The sequence below is a fragment of the Myodes glareolus genome, chromosome 23, assembly GCF_982192425.1.
Source record: "Myodes glareolus chromosome 23, mMyoGla1.1, whole genome shotgun sequence".
NCBI lineage: Eukaryota > Metazoa > Chordata > Mammalia > Rodentia > Cricetidae > Myodes > Myodes glareolus.
In genome coordinates this window covers 26,323,087-26,350,946 of record NC_142048.1, presented here as the reverse complement: position 1 = coordinate 26,350,946, position 27,860 = coordinate 26,323,087, and the positions used below count along the sequence as shown (strand labels likewise).

Here is a 27,860-nt window from a genome sequence, read left to right as displayed (position 1 = left end):
TGTCAGGGTGCCCCAAAATGCCAGGTTGTAGGTTAGAGTCCTCAGGGTAAAGCTTCCATCCCCAGTCAAATGGTACTTCCAAAGCTGGTTAGAAACTGAGGTAGTAGCAGATCACAAAAGGAAGAAATGAGAAAGGAGAGGAGCCTCGGTCAACCCATATTAAGGCAAAAATTAACTCATTAAGGTTTCGTATCACCAAGGATGATGGGCCTCAGTTCCTCCCACCCCACTTTTCTCAAACCTCACACTGGGAAATCTCCCCTCAGTGGGGCCTTCGCATGGTAAGCATTAATTACTGAGTAATATTGGACCATCGCAGGTGTTACTGCTTCTGACCTATGTTCCTATCTGGTTATTAGGCTGCACAGGGGCAGGCATGGTGGACCTTAACCAGCAAGGAAAGGCGGCAAGCATGGCAACCACAGAGTGAAGGGGAAAGCACGGCTGTAAAGTCCCTGGCATCACAGTCTTGGCTGACCCAGGACCTCCCTATGTCTAGAGTTCAGTGAGAGATGGTCAGATCTGCATACTTCCCAATTCAGCACCAAGGCCAAGTCTCCGGGATGAAATGGCCTTCCTTGTGGCACCGCGAAGACCATCACGACTTCCCACAGACTGAAGCTGATGGCTCATCGGCCACAGGGCAAGATCCAGACAAACACAACTGAGACCCATATCCCTACATAGACCGTGGATGACAGCTTTGGCTGCTGTGTCAGCACACACCACATGAGAGAAACAGATAGAAAAAGGAATGATTTCCCCTATTTTGAAGGAAGAAACTATAAAGGAAAGGAAGAAACTATTATGAGAAAAACTCAAAACAAAGATATGAATGAAGCAGGTCTGTACCCCTGTGCCTTAAGTTTCTTACTGTGGTTATCTAAGCAGAAGTTATCTTAGATTGGCACATATAAAGTGTTCTTCTCTTTCCACCTCTGCCTGCACTCACGACAGATGTAACATCAGCTATTCTTCAGCTTTAAACACAAAGCCATAAACAACTGTCTCCACGTACTGGAAAATTAATCATCAAATCGCTAAATAAGCATGATATTATTAGCTTCATTGAGCACATAAAACAAAAGCTGGAGGAGAAAACAGGTTCAGGGAAGAATAACTCACGTCTTCCCGTGTTAAGAACGGAGAAGGAAAACACATTTTCAACGCATGCAAATTCCCTTGAGAGTCAGCATCACCGAAACCCTAAAACCAGCTCCAGATAACACACAGTACAGCCAAATGGCCAAGAAACAATGGTCTAAGTTTTGATGTGCCCAAGGCAGCCAATTGAGCTGGGAGTAACAGCGAGGAACAGGGAAGAAAGGTATCTACTTACGACGTGAGGGCACATGACTAGGCAGACATTGGACTGTATTTTGGAATGGGCGCACAGATCTGAAGGGGAGAATGTGGAGGGGACTTCCAGGACCTAGGCAGGGAAGTGTCACACAAGCTCTAGAGGTCACTGACTGTCACAGTTGATCACCACGGAGAGAAAGCTCACGGGGACCCAAAGACAGCAAGGTGCGTCCTTAAGAAGACATGCTGCAAGTCCCAGGGCTCTTAATTCTGAGTTATGGCCATGAGGCCTCAGAAAACAGGACATAAATCTTGGGCTTTGTCCATGGCAGAACCAAGGAGTTCCGGCTGTTACAGGGTTGGCCTGCTCACAGCGAGAGGACCCTTGACCACACCACCCTGGAAGAGCTGTCACAGCCCTGGGCCTCCAAACCTACTGAAGGCAAGCTCCCAGTTTTGTTCCTGGAAAGGAGATAATATAATTAAAAAGCCTTTCCTACCCTCAAGACATTTAAAATCCACTGGGGGAAGTTAGAGACATTAAAATTAGCTGACTTAAATGCCACTCAGAATGACCAAGGAACTTGTTCAAGGTCATGTGGTTAATCATTTGTGGACTGAAGCTTGGGTTTCTGTTGAGTAAACTGAAGACCCAAGTATTACTTGAAAGACTGGCTAACACAGAGGCAAATACTATAATACAGTAATATACATTTCACTTTGTTACAGCCAGATAACCTCTAAGACCTATGGTCAATTACTTTAAAATTTGATCGTCTCTAGTAACAATGGACACGTCAGAATGTCTGAGGGTCATGAGGGTCCTCTTTATGGTAGGAGCCTCAACACTCTGGGAAGGCCTCCTGGTCTGAGGAAGAACAAAATACATTCCTTAGATTCTTGTAAGGTGACTACACAGTTTCTCCTAAAGTCTCCTGAATGGTGACAATCAATGGCATGTTTAAACTCTTAAAGACAAATAATGAAATCAATGGTAGCAGAATGACCTTCCCCGTCAGAATGAGGTGTGATAAGGTAAGAATAAGAATAAGAATATCTACCTGCTACTTTAGGACCTTGCGGTCTCTTGTGCTGAACCCCAGCAGAGTCAAGGAATTAAAAACATGAGAACCCAAGAGCTTCATCCCCATACTTCTCACAAATTCTCCTTATTCAAGCTGGGTGTAGTGGCACACACCTTTAATCCAGCACTTGGGAGGCAGAGGCAAGCAGATCTCTGAGTTTGAAGCCAGCCTGGCCTACAGAGTGAGTTCCAGGACAGCTAGAGTTACATGGAGAAATGCTGCCTCAAAAAACCAACAAATAAAAAGAAACTGAAATCCTCTTTAGTTTTGAGCTTTGCAGGGGGTGGAGAGAGAGCCGGAAGACAGGAAGCGGTCTTCACAGGTTAAAGCACCAAGGCAGGCTTGGTGACAATGTCCGGGGAGCGGGCCACACCGGTCACCACCGCAGCGAAGATTAATTCTGAAAAAGAGACCAACCTTGGAGCCCACTGACCACAGTGAGTCAGCAGCTGGCCCTCACCTTCTTTTGGCTTCTTCATACTGGAGACTCAGCCTGACCTTCTCAGCTAAATTTGATCGGCTCCGCACCCCAATCTAGTAAAAACAGAAGGAAGAAAGTCAATTAACTCTGCTAATGAATGAAGTAAACTGCTTTTGTTTCTAGGAAGCCCGAGTAATTGAAAAGCTGGAGAAAATGGCTGTGAGATGGGGAAGCTCCAGTTAAACTGCACTTACTCAGCAGGGGAAAGGCGCCCTCAACCCAGCTCATCTGTTCTGCAAAGAGTTTCGCACTGCTTTCCGCACAGATTAAATCCAAGACAAAAACACCAGGTAATTGTGTCTGGTGTCTGCGAGTTTATGAAGGGTGTGTGGGTCAATGAAATTTACGAAATGGAACGGATTTCTTTGCCAAAATTTCCATTATTTAACACATAACTACATGCAATGTAAATGAAGTAACCTCAGGAATTAATTTCCATCAGGTGAGACCTACTGTCAGCACGATCTGTTTCCTTTTCAGAGCACAGGCATCCAAGGGGCATAAATACAAGCGGGAACCTAACAAAACTAAACACTCGTGGGCGGCTTTTCTTGGGGAAGAGGGGACATAATGATATAGAGATCATAGGAAATATTTTCAAACATAAGCTATAATTCACAAATACTCAACTTCAAATTTATAAAAACAATTTCTTTTTCAAAAACAAAAACTCATGCACATGGATGTGTCTGTGAGAGAGAGAAAGTCTATGGTGAGAGTGAGTGTCTGGAGAAGCCACATGTGGCTGTCAGATCCCCTGGAGCTGGAGTCATAGGCTGAGAGCTACCTGATGTGGGTGCAGGGAGGCTCTGGCAGATCAAGAGACACTCCCAGAGACAGAGCCATTCTCCAGCCCCTTCGCGTCAGCTTTGAAAGCACCTCTTTGGTTTCCATTCCCCTTAATGTTCCTAAGAAGTGACTCTGGTTCACAGGTCTGTAAACCGAGTGTGTGTGTGTGTGTGTGTGGGGGGGGGGTTAAACTGGGTGCTATATCTACCTTCTTAGTAGCATCTGTAACGAAATGCAGCTGGGGAATGTTCCGACTGTGTGCACTTGACAGAAAAGATGAGGCTGAATCTGGAGGGCCAGACACTGAATACCCACTATTCAGCCCCGGTTAGCGTCCCTCCCCACCCCCTCCCCTGTCTCCCTCAAACCCCCCTCCCTGGAGGAGGACAGCAGTGGGGCAGCTGATGCCCTCTGGCTACTTACATCTCCAGAAATGCTTGTCTGTGACCCAGCATCAAGGGTCTGTCGGGACAGAGAGAGGTGGGAGTTCACAGGACTAGATCTCAGGTCTGGCTCCGAACTGCCCATGTTCTGGTCCACATGAAAGCGCTCCTGTAGCTTAGCAAGACTCTGTCAAGAAGCACACAGCACCTCCTAAGACTACCACGCAGGAGGGCAGGCCCCTTCCATAGTACCACTGAAGGGAAGGGCTCTGCTGATGAAAGTCGTGACTCCTCTGTGTATTTTGCACAGGTGTGTGATTCCGGAAGTGAGAGCATGTTCAGCAGGCGGCCTCCCTTCTCCTGTGGGTATTAGAATCTAGCTTCGTATTGATTTGTTATACATGTATTTTGTGTATGTCTCTGTGGGTGAGAGCCACATGTGTGCAGGTGCCCATAGAGGCCAGAAGAGGTTGTCTAATCTGGAGCTGGAGCTACAGGCGGCTGGGAATGACTTGATATGGTGCTAGGAATGGAACTCAGGTCCTCTCAAAAGCAGCAAGAATTCAAACACTCAGCCATCTCTCCAGTCTTTACCCTTGAACACAGTATGTGCAATTCTTATTTTTAAACAAGTTATTAAGCCAACTCTATTTCAGTAGGGAGCTGCTATAGTGTGAATATGGTTTGTATGTATTCCCTAAAAGTCTGTTTAGAAGATTTCAATGTAATGATGCTCAGAAGTGGGGGAGCCTGTAAGAGGCGGGGTCATACAACAGTAATTGAGTTCCGAAGAGAGCCTGGGTCATTCCCAAGAGAGCACACTGTTATAAAAAGTGCAGGTCTGGTCCCTTCAAGTTGCTCTGGCTTCCTGTCTTGCCATGCATCTCTTTAAGGTGCGACCCTGTCATTGTGACACCAGCCACATGAGGACTTTACTACAGACTGAGAAATGGGGCCACACGAATTTGGGCTTTCAGCCTCTGACACTACGCTGAACAAGCCTCTCGTCTGTATAAAGCTGCTGGCTTTAGGTATTTTGCTATAGTGACAAAGAACAGACTCTACAGAACTGCTCATTCAACATAACAAATGATGGAACCATGGACTACTTACAATGTATTCGTTCACTTTAGATGTATAGCAAGAAATCCTCCTATTTGGAAAAGGCTACAGTTTACAACTTTATACCTAGGCAAGACCTAATATTCAGTTTGCACTGATACTTGTGGTGGTTTGAAAGAAAATAGCCCCCAAAAGGAGCCGCACCATTAGGAGGTGTGGCCTTGTTGGAGTAGGTGTGGCCTTGTTGGAGTAAGTGTTACTGTGGAGGTGGGCCTAGAGGTGTCATATGTGCAAGGTACTACCCAGTGCCTCAGACCACTTCCTGTTGTCTGCCTATCAAGATGTAGAACTCTCAGCTCCAGCACCATGTCTGCCTGCATGCCACCACGTTGAACCATGATGATAATGGACTAAACCTCTGAAAATGTAAGATAGTCCCAATTAAATATTTTTCTTTTAAAAGAATTGCTGTGGTCATAGTGTCTCCTCACAGCAATAAAAACCCCAACTAGACAATACTATAGATTAGAAAACAGAGACTGAGAGTTGTTAGAAGACAGACCTGACCTCATTTGAGTTCATCCATGTGTCGATTGCGTGGCACTGCTCGGAGTAGTGAGAGCCGGTTGAACTCACTTGAGATCATCTATGTGCTGAACGCACGGCACTGCCCGGTAGTTCAGGTGAGTAACCAGAAGGGAATGTGCCTTTCACGACTGCCCTGATCTAACACACGGGGTTAATTTTAAAGGGCAGGTATGTGCAAGTCAGTCGGCTAGAAAGAAAAATCTAATTCAATTTGCTTTTCTTTTTAAAAAATAAAAACCCTGTAGTAACACTAAGTAAAGAACAAACCACAAAACCCTATTATTGTTAACTTGAGGGCCATATTTAACCCAATGTTTAGAATTTCCATGTAAGAGAACAGCTGGAAGAGGCCTGGAAATCTGACGTGCACATCTGTACTCTTAGCCATGGCAAGGAGGACGGGAGGGTCTAGCTCAACCTGGGCTATAGGAGGACATCATGTTGGAGAGAGCAAGACAAGGAAGGGGAGGGAGGGAGAGAGGAAAATAGCAGATATCCAACATTTAATTTCCACCTTTCCCAGGAACAATCACTATGCACACACATATGTGCATGTAATAAAACTTACACGGCATATCATGTTGCGCATTATAGAAAGGAACAAAGAACATTTCAGTGAACGTGGGCGTCTTTTCTATTTCTCTCTGTAAATGGAGAAAATTAGTAATCTTTTTTCTTAGCTGTGATGATGACATCACAGTTGATCAGTTTGGTAGCTTATGACTAATATTTTTCAATGAAATAGAAGATATTGGGAAATAAACGCAGAGCATCTGACCAGCATGAGGGAGAAAGAACATTGCTGTGGAATTGGTTCGGGTGGCTGTGTGCTTATCTTTGGGTGAACATAACTGTGTTATTGAATTTTTATGTAAAATTTCTGTTACTGTTTGAAAGTCATAGCCAATGTCTGATTTCCCTTCTAGTTCTATTGTTGATCTCAGGAACTACTAGTTAGTTACTCCACGGACTTCAGTAGCTGCAAGAATTCACTCTGATCTGAGGAAGATGCAGAAGGGATCCTAACCTGATCAACTGCAGGCGTCAGGGTAGATGTGCTCCAGGGTCCAGTGACAGAGCCACTGTGTGTCTTCAGAAGCCACCAATTTAATCAGCAGGACAATTGTGGGACAACAGTAAAATGTGTCTAAGTTCTGCATGTGTTATTTGATGGGTGTAATGTTCTGCATATGTAACATGATGTGTGTAATGTTCTTCATGTGTTACATTGCGTAAGTTCTGCATATGTTACGTGTGTATGAGTAAGCTCTGCATGTGTTACATGTGTGTTTAAGGCTGGCTGGGCTCAAGCCTCTGCCTTACTACTCCCTGGCTCCGTGATCTAGAGAAACTTATTAGGTTGCCTAGGCAATAACTCATCTAAAAAGAGAGCATGCTACTTCAGTATCAGTAAGGAGTACAGGAACTACCCGAGAGCGTGGCACTCGGAAGAGAACCTGGCACCAAGCCACACTTCCAAGGATTTGTTTTATCACTAGAGTCTTTTCCATCAGATCACTTCTTGCAAGTTACTTTGAAATTCCAAAAATGAAAAATCACATGGCAATAAGAAAACTTTTCATATTCAACTAACATCTGGAAACCAACACGTGAATGTCACATTTAAATAGAGAGGTTTGGTTAAGGACACAAGTATCATTGCTGGCTCTAGCACTGGACGGAGACACAGATTGAAGCCTGGCTAGATGGTGATGAACCCCTAATTTCTTCTTCTTTTTTTAAATTATGAGGTAGAGGGAAAGAGACAGAAGGGAGATGTCCTCAAGACAGGGACAGGACTCTGACAGGCGCAGATATTCAGACTGCTCATTACCAGTTGCCATTCTGTGTTTCCCTGTATGAGGATGGATCTGGGGAGCTAAGATCTGTAGGCTGGAAACAAAGGGATCAACTAGCAGCTTTCCTGGAGGTAACGGTGGCTGTTCCTGGCTGGGCCAACGTCCCCCAGCCCAAGAGACATATCCATTACCTACTGATGATGGTGAGGCACTCCCGTGTGCCCTAGGTGAGGGTCACTCATAGGTAGAACCCTGATAGTCTAGATCCCACGTGAAGCTTCCATGGGTTTAGGGGTGTGCCAAGATACTAAGCCCTCTCTATGGATTCCAGGCTCCATCTCCCCCGACTCTACTCAGTCTAGAAGGACATCTGAGGCCTGCCTTCACAAGGGACACCACAAGGTGGAAACCAACCCATGTGTTTCTCAGAGCCTGTAACAGTCCAGGGTGGGCACAATCAGTAGGAGTAGGGAGAGTGTCCCGGGCCCGAGTGGACAGACACAGACGCCCCACGACATACCTGCATCAGATCTTGCTTTTCTTTCTCTCCTGAGCTGATAGCTTTTCTGATAGACTTCAGTTCCGTCAGGATGGCTTTGGCTTCACTAAGTTCATACCCACTCTGGCCTCCTGACATCTTTTCATCAATTCTGTTAAGCAAGGAGGTGGTGAAGGAAAAGAATCTTTTTATAAAATGGTAAGTGCAGAGGAACCGCTGGGTTTGGTCCCTTCCTCGGCAGACAACCTTGCCCCATTGCTCACACAGGACACCGCACAGACCGAGTGCGGCTTCCTTCCCCTCACGTGTGACTCCTCCATTCACTGTATCGTATCTTACCCCTCCTACCCACTTTCAGGTACACAATTATTCTTGGCTGCTCCTGATGCTGGCTGAGCCAGTCTTTACCACACTCAGCCTTATCTGTCAGCCAAGAAAGAAAACTGGCAGGGACCAGAACACTGCAGCAGCAGACGCAGCAGTGGCCACTGAAGTTCATAGTCATGAGGCCCGAGCAACACCTGGCAGAGCAGCGTAGCATGGTGAGTCTTTAGTAAGCGCCTGACAGGTCTTATTTGTACTCGTGAGTCTCTGGCGATATTCGGATTGTGTGGCTTCTTGTTTCTGTCAAACATCTAAAAAATATCTACTAAAGCTATGAATTGAGATGAAACTTCTTGCCTTGCTGAATGAGTTCGAATTTAGGAACAAAATAGATGGCAGATGTGCCCCTCCGCCAGTGTGGATTAAGTAAGCACTACATCATTATTACTGTAGGCTAGAGGGCCTGGAGACTCACTGTTTTGGAAGGGGCTCAACCAAATCTCTTACTTCTGTTTAAGAAGTTGTTGGGTCTTCTGCTCATGATCAGCATCCTGTTCTCGTCAGTTCAGGTTCCTCCAGGGCTCCTTCTGGATACACCTGGGGTTTTACTTACAGATAATGCCTCTGCCCCACCAGCCTGCAGCTCTACACAGTTTCTCAGACCTGCTTTGGGACTTACTTATCAGGGGCCCTCCAGAGAAATGGCAGACACTGAATCAGAAGAAACGGACCCTGCGCTCATCTGGTTGAAGCCATTTAATAATTAATATGCACCTCCAATGTGAGAGGCGCATCTAGTGAAACACACACCGTCTCAATCATGCTGCCAAACAAAGGTAACTCAAACAAGTGCACTCTGTAGATAATGCATCTCCCCAAGTACCATTTTAGTGACTATTTTATGCTACTGAACAAGTAATTAAGCTTTTAAAAGCCTAGCAAAATAAGCTTGATTATAAGGTCATTTGATAATGAAGTACAGGCAACAGAGTCACAGAATTAAACACACACACACACACACACACACACACACACACACACACACACACACGGGCCTTGGTGATCCCATTGTCATTTTTTCCAAATGAAGAACGAGGGGTGGGGGGCTGGAAAGCTTATGCAAATTTAACTCTTAAACCACATAGAACACCTAGCAGGGCAACTACCCTAAAGTTCAGACCCTGGCAGAGGGTTCTTATGACCACTAAGCTAGAATATTTCATGAAAATAACATGCAAATATTGCTTAATTTCACTTATTTGGGAAGAGATTTATCAATGCAATCTTTGGCTCCTCAAAGAATTATGTCCTCAAAGAATTAAAAAGAATTTAATACAGGTAAAGGCTCACTAACAAAAAGCAAAGCTGTTTCCAAATGTTGTTTTGGCAGTTTCAAGCAAGGCACTTAATAAATTAAAAGCAAACAAACGAAAACCGGAAACAAACTGGGATTTCATAAAAAGCTTACATGAAGCAGAAACTGAGTCAAAGTGACTTTCCAGAGCAAGACTGATTTCCTCCCACATGTGAAACCCTCCGTATGTAATGGTAAAACATGCCCTTAGTTCAGAAACACGCTTTGCCATTTAAAAATAAAAACCCAGAGTCCAGCAAGACTACTGGTTTAATTTTTGTTTTTCATGGCAATTTCTCGGCTACCTTACCATACTTGGAACCCTCCCTCAAACCTCCCCACTTTAAGGTTCGTTTCCACTTCGCGTTCCCCGCTCTCTCTCACTCCTTCTCCATGTTCTCTTTCCCACTTTTCTCCCTCTTTTGACCTGAATAGAAAAATATGAAGTAGCTTAATGGCTTATTAACCTTTTTGGTGGCTCTCGCTATAAAGATCCATAGGCTTAGCCACCTTTTCCCTTTAAAGTGAAGTTTCATGCTTTTATTTCTCTGTGTTTGAATGAAAAGAATCTTAATTTTTCCCTATTTTTTTTAAAACTTTAAAACATTTACTCTATATTGGAAAGAGATTTTCACTGGCGTGCCTCCTCTGGAAGACTTGCTTCGGAGCTAGGGTTTCATGGGGACCACAGCTGCTTTTGATTTGCTAAGTGCTGCTATCATTTCCCATCTGGGGAGGCAGCACAGGGTGTTCCTGGGGGTCCTGCTAGACACAAGCCATACTACTGTTAGGCCGCCGTCAAATTTGTGGGCATAAACCAAGAAACATAAAAGATATTTATTAATCCAACATAAAACTGTTATGCCAAGTAAAATGAAATCAAGGATAAATCCCATTATAATTCAAGATTCATCGAAAGGATCCCTGTCTGTGGTGAAGAAGTAAAATGCTACAGAAAACTGTTGCAGATACAACAAATAAACAAACAAATTCTTCCATGGCATTAGCACGGAGGTTTGCTTTAAAGTCTGGTCTCTGGTCAGTGTGTTAGTGTTACAGGGGCAGCAGCTGGAGGATAAGGCTTTGCTTTGTCTATACCTGAGAGCAACAGGAGAGGTCTCTGTCCTTAGATACTGTATCTTTCTGTTCTTGGTTCATTCTGAGAAAGCCCCAAAGCCTGGCTTTCCACACAGATGTCTATTGTTTTCTCATGGAATGCTATGGACGGTCTTACAGATGCCTCGGATGCCTACGGAAAGGGTCTGCAGGCAAACTGCTTTGAAACAATAGAGTATTGTCACACCAACACAACATAACCCAGCAAGTTTGGCTAACCTTTAACCCTGACTTATAATTTCATGTATCTTAAAATGTCTACCATATGGCTAACTATTTTGTGGCACTCTTTGTTTGATCTTCTCTTGCCCGCAAAGCCCTACTCTATGTTGATACACGATTACTAAGTAGTGCATCTAGGTCATTCTAGTCTGCAGCCAGCCTAAACTGGAGACTTACCGAGCGACCACCAACTACACCTGGCATTGGAGGCTGGCACAGATGTCTCCAGACTTCCTCAGTTATTCTAGCAGCAGGTTTGGGGAGCACTAAGGTGAATGGACCTACAAGGGCGTCAGTGCCCCGATTCTACAAGGCAAGAAGGCCGAATCATAACAACAAAGGCCTGAGATTACAGTCATGTGCCTGACTTGGTCAAGAGTTGTGGGTGGGTGGGTGTCACAAGCACAAGTCACCATTCAACATGAAGAACAATCAGCTCATGTTAGGCCAGTGACAGTCACAAGCCTTACTTAATGGGAATAATGCCTTGAAAGACACCAGATTTTCTAAGAACAGAAGGCAGACTAGGAACGGAGCTGGGTACTTCCCAGAGAGGTGGCTCCCGTGTTAGCCTGGCATTGCTAACACACTGCTGAGGAAACAGTGAAACCTATTCAAGCATCACACCAGTCGGGAGGATCCCTAGGAACGCTGTCCTGCCGCTGACGGCACCTGGCCCTGCCCAAGCAGTTAAAGGACAACCTTGGTGCTTTCTGTGGTCATACTGTTATGGAAACCACAGGCTTCTTCTGCAGACCAGGGACTGCGGGAGACAGTGTCTCGGGTGAGCCTGGCACGGTTTGGTTAGCATGAGCCCAATCAGGAGAGAGCAGGGGCTTTCTTAGGCTGGGAACGGCATGGGTTCTTCCAGAACTGGCCACCTTTTCGTATCTGCATTTCTATTTAACCCGGCCCATCTTAACGCTACCCCAGTGGCCCACCTTCGTTTAGAACTGGAATGCAAAAACCAGAGGGAATGCGGCAAAGGACGAAGAGTGGGTTCCTTTGCGGGGCCGGCCTCGCTCTGACTCCTTTAGGCTAGAATCCATGATCTCTGGGACTGAGAGAAAAGTGGACAGAACCCCAGGGGGAGCGCAGACTCTCAGGCCCAGCCCTCCAGCCTAGCCGTCAAGGCTGACCCAGACCACAATCTGGGGGAAGGCCGCAGTGGGCCAGGACTCCAGGACACAAAGTTAACATTTTCACTTTGGTTTGTTTGGCTCATCTTCAATGATTAAGTTCAGCTCTTTTCAAAGTATATGGATTTTTTTCAAGTTTTTTTTTTAAGTTGATTGCTTTTGGCACAGAACTTTAAGCCTTTTACTTTCTATGTGTCTCTGAGAAATCTCTTATGGAATTGGTGGATCTGTTTTTCATTAGGGAGCTTTGAATTGCTGTAACGTCGATGTTAGTATGTTAATACTCACTGCTGCAGTGTCTCAAAGCCTTGCTCTTTGTAGAGAAGTTCTTGCTTCATCTGGGAGAGTTCTCTCTTCAGCTTTTTAACCTTTCGTGAGAAATCAGTGGCCATTAGTGTTTATAAATAATAATAACACATCATTTCAAAAGATCATACGTGAGTAAGCTAAGAAAGATTTTAATACTCCTCCATCACATAAATTCTAAGGGAGGTTTATGAGTTATATATAAATTATCAGTGGTGTACAATTGGGCTCTGGATGGCCAGCCATGCCCTGGTTTCTCACATATGCCCACTGACACATGCCTCAGGGACCACGCACGCACTCGCGCACGCATGCACGCTAGCTATCCCTTTTCCCCAGGCTCTGCCCAAGCCTCTAAAGGCTGACTCCTCCCACGCATCTCTCCAAGTTAGTCCGCGTGTCACCTGACTTCTCAGGCCACCCTCCCTACCGTCGCTGCTCTGCTTTATTTATCTCAGAGAATTCTTCAAGAACTAGCTGCATGAGGGCACTGTCCCTGGGGACAGCACGCTGCAGAAAACCACAGGTATCCCCAAAGTCCACACGGGGCTAAGAAAACACGTGATTAATAAATACTGTTATCGCACTGACAGAAATATTTTTCCTATGATATTCCTTGTTAACAGTGACAGAACAATACGACAGCTCAGAAAGGCAGCACGTGCCTGGAGTTTAGTGACAATCTGCTGTCGGTCTTCACAGGAGCAGGGAAACTCATTCTCATGTATTAGGCTACAGCTTTAAGTATTAAGCCTCTGTTATACCATATTTTGTGTGTCATAGTGTATTCAAAAATCCCAGGGAAAAGACAAAATAAGCTGAAAGAGTGGGGAACAAAGTAGGAGGTGGACGCGCACAGTGGATGTGAGAGAGGCCGGCGGAGTCGCGCATGGGCGTAACACAGTACCCGGGTTAAAGAAGACACCCAGTGTTTTGTCAAGAGCTCAAGCTGACGTTTCACTTTGTGTCCATTCATATTTTATCAGGGGAAATAATACAAGCAATTATATGTCAAGACTCAATTTGTGCCGGGAGGTGGTGGCACACGCTTTTAATCCCAGCACTCGGGAGGCAGAGGCAAGCGGATCTCTGTGAGTTCGAGGCCAGCCTGGTCTACAAGAGCTAGTTCCAGGACAGGCTCCAAAAGCGACAGAGAAACCCAGTCTTGAAAAAGAAAAAGGAAAAAAAAAAAAGGCTCAATTTGTAACTACAAAGAGAAGTGAGAGCAATGCTATTAGGATCCAGAAGAAAGAAATGACTTGGGGCGGGGCTGCCTGAGGGAGATGGAGGTGGGCGGGGCTGCCTGAGGGAGATGGAGGTGGGCGGGACTGCCTGAGGGAGATGGAGGTGGGCGGGGCAGCCTGAGGGAGATGGAGGTGGGCGGGGCTGCCTGAGGGAGATGGAGGTGGGCGGGGCTGCCTGAGGGAGATGGAGGTGGGCGGGGCTCTGAGGGAGATGGAGGTGGCAAGGAAGAGTGATGGGGCATTCCCAGTGCACTGGAAAGGCATTCACTATTAGCACGTCAAACGAGCAACGGGTAATCAATAACTCATTCTCTGTGTGTCTGTGTATCTGACAGCATTTTCATGCTTTTTGTTAAAAAGACAATAACCCTTCTACTTAAAACAACAACAAAAAAGTATATCAAACAGTCAATAGCAACTCAGAGAGATGGACCGAAAAGAAAGCTCTTACTCTTTGAAAAGAGAGTTGGTAAGAACTGTTATTGAGACTGGGTAGAACTGCGGAATTGAACCAATCAGTATTGCACACTGAAAACGGAGTATTGTACTTAGAGTCATTTGGGAGAGAGTGCAGATCAATTTAAATGCTTCAAATATTCCGTATCTCAGGGGTATTAGCACTCCCCAAATTCACCACAGAGGTGAAAATACTAAGTGTCCATCAACGAATAACAGAGGAAATATGCTAGATACTCACAGTGAAACAGTACTCAGGCTCACAAAAGTCAAAAGATTCTGCAATGTGTGTTAACATGGATGGGCCGTGAGGACTTTACGTTAAATAAAAGAAGCCACTCAGAGAAGAATAACCAGCCCACGGTTCTCCTTACATGAAGTACTCAGGGTAGTCAGACTCACGGGAGGGAGAATGGCTTCCAGGGGCTAGAGGGGCGGGCAGGGGAGCTGCTGTTCAGTGGGTAATAATTTGTCACTTGCACCATGCACCAGGGCACTTACACCAACAACTCAGCGCTGCACACTCAACGCTGCTGGAGTTCGTGTCAAACATTCCTATCACACGTAATAAAGACCGAGACTTTAAAACTCAAGAAATAATCTCTGGCCTCTGGATTCCATTGTGTCCTGGATGGCGGTGGCACACGACACCAGCCTGAGCTGTCTACGCTCACATCAGCTACTTAGTCTAACATTAGCTGTAAGCACAAGGGCATCTGGTACATTACCTGGATGATTCTTATTTCCCAAATATCAATTTGAAAATAAAATGGATTTTATTTCTTACTTATGAAACATTTCACTCCCATTCTATTGACACTACATTGAGAATAGATCTGGTTTCCAGCCGGACACTGTTCCTAATTGTTCTTTGGTTTTGTGAGTACAGAGCTCAGTAAGAATTCACCCATCTTTCTTCACTAGCTATAGGAAGGTCACGTGTTTGCTTCTGTGCTCCACTCCAAGCCACCCTCAGATGCAGGGTCCCAAATATAAAAACATGAGCTTGGAGCCCAGCCGGAGGGCTAAGGCAGCAGGGATCTGCACACCTAGCCCACTCTCCACAGAGGTAACAACAGGCACTTCTATTATGCCAGGCATGATGCTAATCACACCTATCTTCAAGTCTCACAACGATGTGTGATATCGACACAGTTCCAGTTCTTACCATAGAGGTGAGGAGTATGGGACCTGCAGAGAAAACGATGGGCAATCTAGCAGAGACCAGGCTGGAGCCCAGAAGTGTTAAAGCTCCTGTTAGAATTACAGCTCAGTGGCCTAAGTAACACCTGTGACCTTTCTCCCACCTTAGCATCATTGATATTCCCTGGCCCAGAATGGAAGACGTGGACAGCCCACATCCCCGGAGTTGGGGCTTCCTCCTAAGATTCCATCTAATCTTACGCACCAGTTTCCTGGAATCAAGTCTCACCACCCGGAGTCTGCAGTGAGAAGCAAGAGGCCCAGGGCGTTGGCACATTCCCTACATTGTCTACTGCTAAGCTAAAGCCACTGACATTTTTAAATTGACTTCAAAGTTATTTCTGAAAACTGGGAGGACGCTGTGGTCAGCCACAGCGCTCCTTCCCGCTGCGCAGTCCTGGTGCACCGCTCTCTTTCAAAAGCAGGTGACTGAAGAGGGTGACAGGAGGAAGGTAAACCCGAAACTTGTAAGCCTCTGAAAGATCAGGAGACAGGCAGGTTTCCCAGGCTGCCCCCGAGGTGAACCCGGCAGCATTAAAGCTATAATGAGCAAAATGGTATTTTACTAATGAGTACCTTCCCCTTTCGTGGTCTCTCCATTGTCTTGCGAGGAGCTCCTCTATAAGACAAGAAAGGGCAACTGTCAACCCGCCCCTTCTGGAAATCTCTCTTGACTACTGCTCCTAGCCTGTGCCAAGACTGCACTACCCAGCTCATCAACTCCAGATGGTCAGAAGCCCAAAGTCATCACTTCTAAACTTAAAAACAAGGACAATGGAGCCTCGGATGCTGTCTGGACCATTCGTGAGGGCAAATTAATGGGTTCTTGCCACAAGAAACAGGATGAATGAATGAAATGTTTTTGGGGCTTCAATAAAAGTTTTTATAAAACCAATGAGAAAAAAATATATTAACATCTATGAAATATACTGTCTGAAGATAAATATAATAGAGAATAATGTAAAATTTCTCTACAAACATGTAAAATTAACCAGCAAGTTATCAGATAACCCAACAATTCCACTCCAAGCAAATATCCAGAGAAATGAAAATGCATCTGCACAAACATGCATGCATGTGCAGTCACTGTTGATGGAGGGTACATACAGTATGTTCCCCAACACTACAAAGGGCTGTTGTTCTGAAGGATGCTGCCACTACCTGGAGGGGCGTTTGAGACATTACGGAAACAAAGACGCCAACTAAAGCGGACAGAACGTTACAGAGACAGTCTCAGTCGGTGCTTTATTGCTGCGAGAAGACTCCATGACCACAGCAACTGTCCAGAGGAAGACATTCAGATGGGGGCTTGCTAATAGTGTCAGAGGCTCAGCACATTATCATCATGATGGGGAGCACAGAGGCATGAAGGAAGATGAGGTGCTGGATCTTGCTGAAAGTTCTACATTTTGATCCATAGGCAGCAGACACACACACGGGGGGTGGGGGCGGGGGTGTCTTGGCATGGGCTTTTGAAACCTCAAAGGCCACCCCCATGACGCACTTCCCCCAACAAGGCCACACCTACTCCAGTAAGGCCACACCTCCTTCTCAAACAGTCCCACTCCCAGATAACTAAGCATTCAAATATGAGCCTATGGGGGCCATTGTTACTTAAGCCACCGTAGTGATATCTGTGTGAAACGGTCACAACACACATGTCTGGGGAGGCTAGAGTCTGGGAAGTGTGTGGAATGAGTCACTGTTAATGGGGTCAGGCTTCTTTTCCTGGGGTTCATAAAGACACATACTGTGTGTTCTCTCTCCTATATAGAACCTAGCTTTTAATGTATACATAGGTGGGGGGGGGCTATATGTCATGAAACTAGAAAGGAACCATGAGAGGAAAAAGGTAATAGAATATATATGATATGAAACCAGACTAATGGATCAAATGGTTCAGGGAAGTGAGAGGAAAATAAAGTAGGGAGGGAGGAAAGGAGGGAGGGAGAGAAAAGAGGGAAGGAGGGAGGGAAAAAGGGAGGGGCAACAGAAAAAAATTATGTTTCAAAGTGCCATAACAAACTCCAATGCTTGCTAATTAAAAATAATATTTAATTAAAAATAAAAAAGGAATAGAAATGTTAGGACATGTGAGAGAAATATAAAAGATAATAAGACTGCTCTCCCTTATCCAAAAAGGGAGCCTAATTTTCCCTATACAAAGTATTTTAATCTAGGTGTGGTGCTGTACTCCTTTAGTCCTAGGATAGGAGCAGAAGGAGGTGGATCTCTAGTAACTCAAGGCCTGCCTGGTCTACACAGTGAGGTTCAGGTCAGCCAGTGCTACACAGTAAGACTCTGTTTCAAAAAAGAAAAGAAAAGAAAAGGAAAAGAAAGAAAACAAGGGAAAAGAAAGAAAGCTTTTAGTGTGTTTTTATTTATTCTCTGAGAATTTAAATAAACATTCACTGTATTTCCAGCACATTCCCTCTCTAATCCCAATAAACTGTTTCTAATCTAAGATAATTCCCTTAAGTGTGCTTTAAATTTCCTTTTCCTGTTCCTCCTGGTTGTTTGTTCAGGTTTCATAAAAACCATCTAAACGTATCATTTGCAAATGTATGTGTCCCCCATCCAACAATACTGTCTGATAGAGAGAGAGAGAGAGAGAGAGAGAGAGAGAGAGAGAGAGAGAGAGAGTCTAATACAGAAAGACACTATATCCGTTCCTAAAGAAGTGAATTGCATTTAATTTTGTAAAAGGCTCTAAGCACAGTAAAACGAGGGTGTTTGAGAGTCAGGGTGGAGAGGCTAGTGACTTACATGAGTAAGAAGAATCTTCAAATCGCTCAACAACACAATGTCGAGGAAGGAATTAATTTGCATATATTACTTAGCCTGCGGTACAGAGCCCTTAAAATTAGGCAAAGAGGTCAAAATCATTAGAGAAAAACAGAAATAAAATATCATTAAATCTATGAAATGATTATTATTTCTTTTCAAGGCCTGACACTGATTTTTTGAGGGGAAAAGAAGGGCACAAATGTGCTGTGAAATTACCCTGAAGTTCCTAGCAGGGCATGAGGACAACTCTTGTACTGGACAGTCTTCTCTCAACTGCTCTATTGGGGTCCTCTTTTTCTTGGCTATATAAGTCTTAGTTTCATTCAAAACCACTAGGAAAGTTGTACTGTATTCTTTAGCCAAATATCATCTATTAATAAATAAATTGGTCTAAACATTCTAAGAATAAAACATCTAATGTAAATGCTGGGGTTACAAATTAGCATTGGTCATTACATCTCAGAAGTAAGGTCAGCAACATCTGAAACTCAGAAGACAAACGGTGTGTGTGTGTGTGCGTGTGTGCCTGTGTGTGTTTACGCGATGATCTAATAGGATTTCCCAGGCAGGCTGCTAGAGTTCATACAAAAACAAATACAAAGATCTTTCACGTGTAGTGAAAAGTCAATCGTCATTTGTAGCGATTCATATCACATGACATATTTTTATTTCAAGCACATTGATAGAACTTCTATTACATGATTTAGAACACTGCTGTAAGCATGGTATTCTGTGTTAATTATCTCAACAGGAGACTCCAGAGATACAGTTGTCATGAGTCCTCAGTCAAGCTGGGCGGGGCTTTTTGGTGATACATCTAAGAGGTATCACACTTCGGTAAGCTACCCCTCACCCATGTTCCTACAGTGTGACCCCACTAACCCTCCTAGATCACCAGGATGGACCAAGTAAGGGTATCTCTCTCTCTTTTTCGGTTTTTCTTTTTAAAATTGTTTTCATTGAGCAGCTATATATTTTTCTCTGTTCCCCTCTCTTCCTCCCCTCTCCCCCTCTATGTAAGGGTAGTTTCTTTAATGTCCTATGTGGGGTGAATCGGCACCTGTAGATCTTCCCAGGAAAAGCCACACAGAAACTTGGTAATATTGCTCCATCAAAGCAATGAAATATGAAACTAATGTTTGTTTATACCTAAAAACTGTCAGCATGATTTAAAATGCAGGTAGGTGACAGAGTCGTGGAGTTAGTTCCTTAATCAATCACCACCTTCAGACAACAACCTATGAAAGGAGACTGTGTGACCCCAGAGACTCTATAATAATACCCGTCCTTTCCCCAAGAGCTACCCAGCCAACTGTTTCTTCCCCAAGTGCCACCTGGCTAGAATTCGAAGAGCTAGCGAAGCCAGCCACACCAGTCACAGTGCTCAAAGCAGGCTCCAAAATTACAACAGCAGCAGAATCAGGGGCCTGACTGCTTCTGAAAGCATTTTCACCTCTCCATCTATCTAACGACAGAGATAAGGGCAGGAAGAGAGAATATCTCACATCCTCTTCTTCACAGACACACCTTCCCAAGGCGGGCATCTTCCTCTGACTTACCTTGTAGTCACAAGGAATAGAACAGGTATAATATATAATGCCCTTAATTAAGACCATAAATCCCAGCACAACATAAGCTATGTTAAAGACTCACTAGGAAAAAGATCTGGGGATGTGACCACATGGGGGTGTCCTAACATCCCTGATTGACAGGACCCTCTCAATGATTATTTATATGAGGGACCGTAGTATGTTTTTGTTTTTAACCCCCTCCCAAAGTTTCAATGTTTTCTTCCTTGAATGCACAGACTACAGAGGTCTGCTGTGGCTATAACTTGTGTCACAAAAATGATTATAAAAAACGGTTAATATTTCAAAGGACAGTAGTAACTTTCTGAAAAGTCACAATTAAGTAGTAGTCAAGTTTGGGCAGAGAGCTTTAACAAAAATACCTTCATTCCCATCCTCAAAATAAGCTATCTAATAACGAGAAATAAATCACAGTAACATGGCACACAGACACAGCCCAAAGCCTATGAGCCCACTGCACAGCAGTCTTGAGAAATAAAAACAGACTAACAGACTAGAAGGTCCACGGCACCCTGAAGACTACTTACTACAAGGTGACACAGATCACTTCTACACATGATTTTATAAATTAAATGGAATCTGAGTTTGTGCTTTGGGGATGTTGCTTCTGTTTTGTCCTGGATCCTGAACTTAAGGTCCTTGCTCTTCTGCTGGGCCACATCCTCAGCCTATACGCCAAACCACATGTGAACTTTCTTCATGCTCTTTTTCTGAGAATCACCGAGTAAACTGTAGTGAAAACCAAGCCAGACCAGCCACCTGAAGATCCTGGAGAGCCACGAAGCCCACAGAACTATGCTAAAGGCCCCACGGTAATGGGAGCGCAGCAGTGACCCACACATGGAGTTCTTTCCTGGGGACCCGGCTGTACAATGAGCAGAACAGCTGGAAGAATACGCAGTCAGGTTCCGGAAACAGAGAATGATGGGCAGTCAAGCCCACACAGCTCAGGGGAGAGGTTGGGAGTTCAGTCTCTGGTGCAGGACAATTGCCTATAGTCTGTCAATTATGTTTTGAATAAATGTTGATTGGCCAGTAGCCAGGCAGGAAGTATAGGTAGGACAACCAGACAGGAAGTGGAGGCGGGTCAATGAGAACAGGAGAATTCTGGGAATGAGGAAGCCCATTCCTCCCCAGTCCTGTCTCATTCACCAAAGAAGGAAGATGTGATTGCTCCACTGAAAAAGGTACTGAGCCATGTGGCTAACATAGATAAGAATAATGGGTTAATATAAGATATTAGAGTTGATAAGAAGCCTGAACTAATGGGCCAACCAGTTTATCATTCATATAGACCTCTGTGTGATTCTTTGGGACCTAACGACTGTGGGAACGGGGCAGTACAGAAAACCACAGTCAACAGGTCTCAATGAAGCTGATGGGTTTGGGGGGAAACGGGTGTCCATGAGCTCATGGGCAGCTCTGAGAGCGTTGCCCTAAGAGACAGGATAAACTGGACATAGACCCACACTAAGAAAGGGATTGAAGACCGGATTTCGGTCATTTCCACTTCTGGCTGGATTTAAACCATCTGCTCCCAACTGAAAGGCCACAAGAAGCAAAGTGCTTCTCAAAAAGTGAGTGCTCTGAAAATGAAAGATTGTCCAAAGCTTAAAATTATCTTTGTATGACTGCACACGTAGTATATGGCTCTTAAGAAGTAAGCATCTATAAGGATCAAGAACTGACCAAAAGCCAAAAGAACAGCAGAATAGACCCAAGGACCCAGAAGACAGGAGATCCAGGCCCTGGATTAATCAAGGCATGGAAATGAAAGTTCTACAGCTATTTTGGATATATATATATATATATACATATATATATATATATATATATATGTATATATATATATATATATAATTGTGCAGAATATGGGCAAGGAACTAGAAACCAAATAAATAAGTAAAACCATTGAAATCATAAGTAGAATTGGCTGAAATAAGTGATAATGATAAAACTCTTCAGGTGCTTGAAAATGTACTCTAGCTCTCAGAGAGGCAGGAAATGATTTGGAGCACATGATAATAAAAATTCAAAATTCCAAAGTTATGGAATGTAAGCAAAAGTCATGGGTTTTAAGTGACTTTGAGTCTTAATGCAAATATCTGGAAGCCAGAAATGTTAAAACTCTGGCAATACCCACTGAAAAACAGTAGGTGGGTTTGTTTGTTTTGAGCCACTTGCTTGGCAAGCACTTGGCCAACTAAGCGAGCCCTACTAAAAGATGTGTTCATTCTTGACATACTAATTGCACTACTGTATCAAAAGAAGTGTACATGCAGCCAGGCAGAGGTGGCGCACACCTTTAATCTCAGCACTCAGGAGGGAGAGGCAGGCAGATCTCTGTGAATCTGAGGCCAGTCTGTTCTACATAGTGAGTTCCAGAATAGCCAGGGTTGTTACACAGAGAAACAACCTTGTCTTGAAAAACAAACAAACAAAAAATAATGTATGCACCAAAAGTATGTACGATGTATACATAAGGAAGTTATTAATGATCAGGAGCTGGAGTAAACAGACACACGTTAGTGGTAGAACAGAGAAACATGTCTGCCAAAGAAGCAGCTATTTTGCTTTAAAAGTGAATGTGGCTGAATCCTGAAATAATGCTGGAAAAACAAATGCCACGGAACCACATACATGGGAGGCATTCTGGTTTTTACAATGTTAATGAAAGCATCAGACTCAGTGTGAGCAAGGCGAGCAGCGCTTCTAGCTGAGAACACACTGAGATAATGTGCAAGGGAGCGATGGAGGCGTCTGTGTTGTGCTGATAATCTGCTGCAGGACCATGTAATTATTACATATGATGCATCTTGCTCATGAATAGCCCATGTGATCCCCCAATCAATGATAAACAAGATCGATATTTAGCAGTTTGATCAAAATAATTAGAGCAATGATCAGGAAATAATCCTTTCAGAGAAGGAATGACAGACTGACAAGGTAGTTGGTGGAAGTTGCAGACACCTTTTTAAATGCCAGGGCACCTGATGAAAGAGCAAAACATCTCGGAAGACAGCGAGGGAAAGTAAATTAGCAGGATGCAGGTTTCCCTTGCATATACTAACTGCTAAAAAGAAAAGCCAGCAATGGAAACAAAAGAACCCCAGGCTATGGCCACACGACCTGAAGGTACCCGATCTCATTTGATTTCTGAAGCTAAGCAGGGTCAGGCCTGGTTAGTATTTGGATGGTAGAGAAAAGTCATCCCAGCCATCCTTCAAACAAAGGAGAAAGACCACCCAACAGGGCAGAATGGAGATGTTTCCTTCACAGGCAAAGATGGGAGGTGATTTCTCATGATTTCGCCATGGCCTGAGCTTCTAAGCACTTGTTCAATCAAGAACCACAATGAGAACAATCTTACCCTTAATCGCGTGGTGGAGATCTCAGCTTTTAAAATATCAGGATCATATTTAGTGCTGGATGAAGACCCTGAGAAAACTTTTAAGAGAGGAAAAAAATATCATTTATTAATTGCAATAATTGAAAGCTTGAAATTTACTGATTTTAAAAGTAAGGTTTATGGACGAGACCTGGTATTCCAAGCTAGCCTTGTATCCCTTAGATAGGAGGCTATAGCAGAAAGATGGGAAAAGCAAGTGTTCCCGGGCTAAAGGGCAAGTTCAAGGACAGCTTACACAACGTAGTGAGAGCCTATCTCAAAGTCAAAAGAGGCTTGCAGACATTGCTCAGGGAGTGGTTCAGCACACACTTAGGATGCACGAGCCCTTTTCTGGTCCCTGTAGGAGACAGGTTCTCACACTTTTTTCAAGCCTATTTTCTTTTTTTGAAATAGGGTCTTACTATGTAGCTCAGGCCAGCCTCAAAGTTGTAGTGATTCTCCTGCCTCAGCCTTCCAAGTACAAGAATTAAAGGCATGAGCCACCAGGCCTGGCTCTTCAAGCCTTTGTCATATTAAAAAAACAAACCAAAACAAAGCCTCGGAATACAAAAATACTGAAAGGAACTTGTCCTGGGTCCTTCAAGAGATCTGTAGTGCAGCTTCTTGGGGGAAGAGGGGAAGCTCTATGACATAACAGTTCTGAGCCCAGCCTAGCTGCCCCTTTAATTCAGGCCTGTCCAGATGACTGACAGGTGAACACAGGGGAGGGAGGGGACTGAGCTGTAAGTCCCAGTTCCTCTCTAGGGGCAAATGTCACCTTTGAAAGACTCAAATTTGGGCTGCAAAGAGCGCCTGCTGCTCCTCCAGAGGACCTAAGTTCAGTTCCGAGCACCCACGTTGGGTAGCTTGCAACTCTCTGACTCTGGTTCTAGGGGATCAGATGTCTCTGGCCTCCTTTCCTTGTTCTGACAGAGAAATTTACACAAACAAAAGGCAACCCGGCAAAAGCCGATGCCTAAACGGGGAGATTTGTACCTCAAGTGGGGATGGGTATTTCCCTGAGCAATCTGTTGGGAACCGTCATCTCTCATGGCCTGGAGGATTCTTGCCGAGGAGGGAAAGGGGCTCAGAATTCATCTCCAGAGAAGGGTGAGTGGCCTTCATTTCTCTACAATCCCATCTTCAGTTCTGGAGTGGGACCAGCCACACAGTACTCACGGCTTGTGCGAGAACTTGACTTTTCCTTGTAGGCGTCATTTAAGCGGACGTACTCGTCGAGGGCCAGCGCCAGCCTCTGTTCCTTCACGTGGTACAGCTCCTTCTGCGTCCTGAGTGCATCCTGGGCCACGGAGAGATAGTCCTTGAGCATCCTCTCCTGCTCGCCCCGCCACTGCTTTCTCGGATCTTCAATCTGTGTGGTTTCTGGAAGACAGTAGGTGGAGTCTGTGTTGAGATTTAATTATGTTCATCGAGGAACTAGCTAGTTTAAATTCCGATATTCTCTAAAGTGTCTACCAGACACTTCTATAAAGTGTCTAAAACTTGGATATGGGGTTGTTTTCTTCTATTAACCCCAAACCATCCCTTGGTCCTCCAACTGCACTCCTTGACAGAAATGCATCCTAACTATACGCCCTTCACACAGATGGCATCCATCAATCATCCTTTTGAGAATTCTCTGGCTGCCCAATAACAAGAGCTAAATTATCATCAGCATCCAAGGCCTTGGATACTGTGAGCTAAATGGACTTTTGAAGGACCAGACTTCCACTGACCTAACACTGAACTCCTGCCCTCTCACCCAGTACATCAGCGCTACCCCTGGCCTGGTCCATGGACCATCACTGTCTCTCAAATTTATTTTTATACCCATGAAAATCAAGAGAACATTGAAGTCTTAATAACCATTTTATTCAGTTATTATACATCTGTTGAATCTATAAATATTGGAGCTTATATTTCTTTATGGGCATTTTATTTTTTCTATGAATTCATTCTTATTTTATCAAAAATATCAATCACTCTGTGGTAGATTAGCAAGTTTAAAACAATTAAAAACCAAAGCCACCTTGCTCCTGCTTTAAGGAAAAAGTCCCTTAGGGACTGTGAAAAGTCTCCACACCGATGACAACCTCTGCCAGTGAAGAACATGGGCCCTGGGATGGCTCACCTAACCATTTTATTTTATAATAAATGCACTTGCCACACACTAGTGTCTTACTTGGGGTAAACGGTTACAAGGCAAAGTGTAGGGTCTGTGACTCTGCAAGGACGCTAGTGCAGTTGGCTAAGAGACACCTGTGCGAAGTCACAAAAGAAAGCACACTTTCAGCCAGAGCGCAGTATTTACTTACTCGGGAATACCTGCCCACAGATACTCATTAGCGGCTTTATTCACGGTCCACAAAGGCTACACTCACTGCAGTATTTAAATTGTGGTTTATCTGTACAATAAACACTACTGGAAATAAAAAGAGATGCAGACAATATGTATGTTTGTATCAGATCCCAGGCAACAGTTATTGCATAACCCACTTATACGAAATCCTGGTCAAAGGCAAATCAAATCCAATGACAGAAAAGGGATCAATGACTACCTGAGAAGTTCTTGCTACAGTGGAGGCCAAATGTCCTTTCTGAGGGGACAGAAACACTCCATATCTTGGTTATTACAAAGGTTATGTGGTATATATCCGTCAAAACTCATGAACTTAAAATGGATGCAGCTCATTGTATGGTACACCTGCATAGAGTGGGTCTAAGGAGTTTGGAATGTAGCTCACTGGTAGAGTGCCTAACACACACACACACACACACACACACACACACACACACACACACACACAATCCCTCCTCCCCCAGTAGTGCAAAAGAAAAAGCTACCTTAAACAAATCAAAATTTAAAGTTGATTGCATATACTTTTAAGAATTCAGATGAATGACTAGCACATTACGGAGATGAGGGGCTAGAAAAATGGCCCAGTGGTTTACAACACTTGTTGCATTTGCAAAGGACCTGGGTTCAATTTCCAGCACCCACATGGTAGCTCACAACCATCTGTAACTCCAGTTCTGTGGATCTGACACCCTCTTTTGATCTGGGTACCAGGCACGCACGTGGTATACACACACAGACATATACACACGTGGTGCACGTGCACAGACATATGCACACGCGATTCATGTACACAGACATATACATATGTGGTGCACGTGCACAGACACACACACATGTGCAGGGAAGGCTGGGTCCTCTTGGGGCTTGGCAAGGCCCTGGATGACTCACAAAAGTGTCTAGTTTGGTAGGACACTGTAACCACTGCCTCACACCTACAGTTCTGGCTTCATAGTCGCTGGTTTATAAAAGCCAAGCTTTCTCCAAGGCACGATGTCTGAAATACTCATTTCAAAACTATGAATATTTTAATACACAAAAGGAGAACATCTCATGTAATTATTGGGAGTAAATACATGCTACAGCCACTGTCTCGACAGATGCCCTGAACGGGCAGACCCTCCACATCAGAATCTTCAAGAACAACGTGGAGCAGCCGTCTGGGAAAACGGCAGATGCACAGAGATCACCAAAGCAGAGCCTACCGTGTCAGCTGGATATTTATACATTGGCTGTAGCACGGCCTCTAATATCCTAATGGTGTTTAGATTAATTTCCAGTATTCGCACACATAGGATTGTACTCTGCCTCGGAGTACAGAAAGCATCACGTGACAAATAGGAATTTACGGTCCTAATGTTTCCATTAGGCTGGAGAGGGGACAGCACTGGGCTCTCTTTCTTTCTCCACCCCACCCCTTCCACCACAAGGGAGTCAGCTGCCATGACGTGGGTGCCCAGTGAGCAGCTCAGTCTGAAAGGGCAGCAGAAAGGAATACTGCCAATACCCACAGCCTGAATTTCGAGCAGTCTTCTCCAGCAGAGCCCGGGATAAGTGCAGCCTGACACCATGGCTACGAGTTTATAAAAGCTGTAACCAGGACAGCTAAGACTTACCTGCTTCAAGATCCACAGAAACTGTACAATAACAAATATTAGTAATTTGTCACGATGAGTTAAGTAACCATTAAACTAATTAAGTGAAGAGATGCAAAGACTTGGATGTTTTTACTTAGAAATGCAAGCAGGCAGCTCTCAGGTCCAGTCAGTCATATGCGTCCTCATGTTTGGGAACTGGCACACTTAGATACATATTTGTCAATATCTAAAAGGCAAAATCTGCCACAGCATTAACACTCAAATTAATGAATTAAAACAACACTTAGATGAAGATAATAACTGTATTTTGGATGAGGCTGAAGAAACACTCAAGAAGACTGACTGGGATTTGTTACAACAGAAGCAGGAAACATTTATATTTCCGAAATATTGCACAATTCAAACATGAACCACAAAGAGAACTCCCAAAGGCATCTTTGAAGGTTTCATAAAGCAGGGCTAGGCTCATCTCCATCTGTTATATTTGCTGAGTAGATTTGAAAAGAATATTTATTAAATGTAAACACACAAGAAGAGTGTTTTACAAATGTGGTATTTTCCTTTTTTATTAAGACCTTCTGGCCTTGGGAGACCACTATATCATAACGCGATATAATTTGCATGCTGTCTGCTATATTAAAGAAGTAATCTATTACACACTTTAAACATTACATATCTCAAGAGAATTCACATCCCATCAGTTTCATCGACGTGGGACTTTACAGACAGGGAACAAAAAAGCTTATCATGGAAGACGACATTGCACTTCAGAGAATCGCGTTTCTGCCTA

General features: G+C 44.2%; 1 protein-coding gene across 1 annotated transcript in view; it reads right to left on the bottom strand.

Annotated features, from left to right (window-relative positions):
• Positions 1-27,860, bottom strand: part of Wwc2 (WW and C2 domain containing 2) — a 175,493-nt gene that overhangs the window by 54,974 nt on the left and 92,659 nt on the right. The window contains exons 3-8 of the mRNA XM_085680296.2: positions 24,296-24,499; positions 23,099-23,175; positions 12,432-12,511; positions 8,010-8,139; positions 4,081-4,227; positions 2,848-2,921 (exon numbers count right to left, since the gene is read on the bottom strand). Of these exons, the coding sequence (XP_085536422.2) occupies positions 2,848-2,921; positions 4,081-4,227; positions 8,010-8,139; positions 12,432-12,511; positions 23,099-23,175; positions 24,296-24,499 (712 nt within the window). The remainder of the gene's footprint in view (positions 1-2,847; positions 2,922-4,080; positions 4,228-8,009; positions 8,140-12,431; positions 12,512-23,098; positions 23,176-24,295; positions 24,500-27,860) is intronic.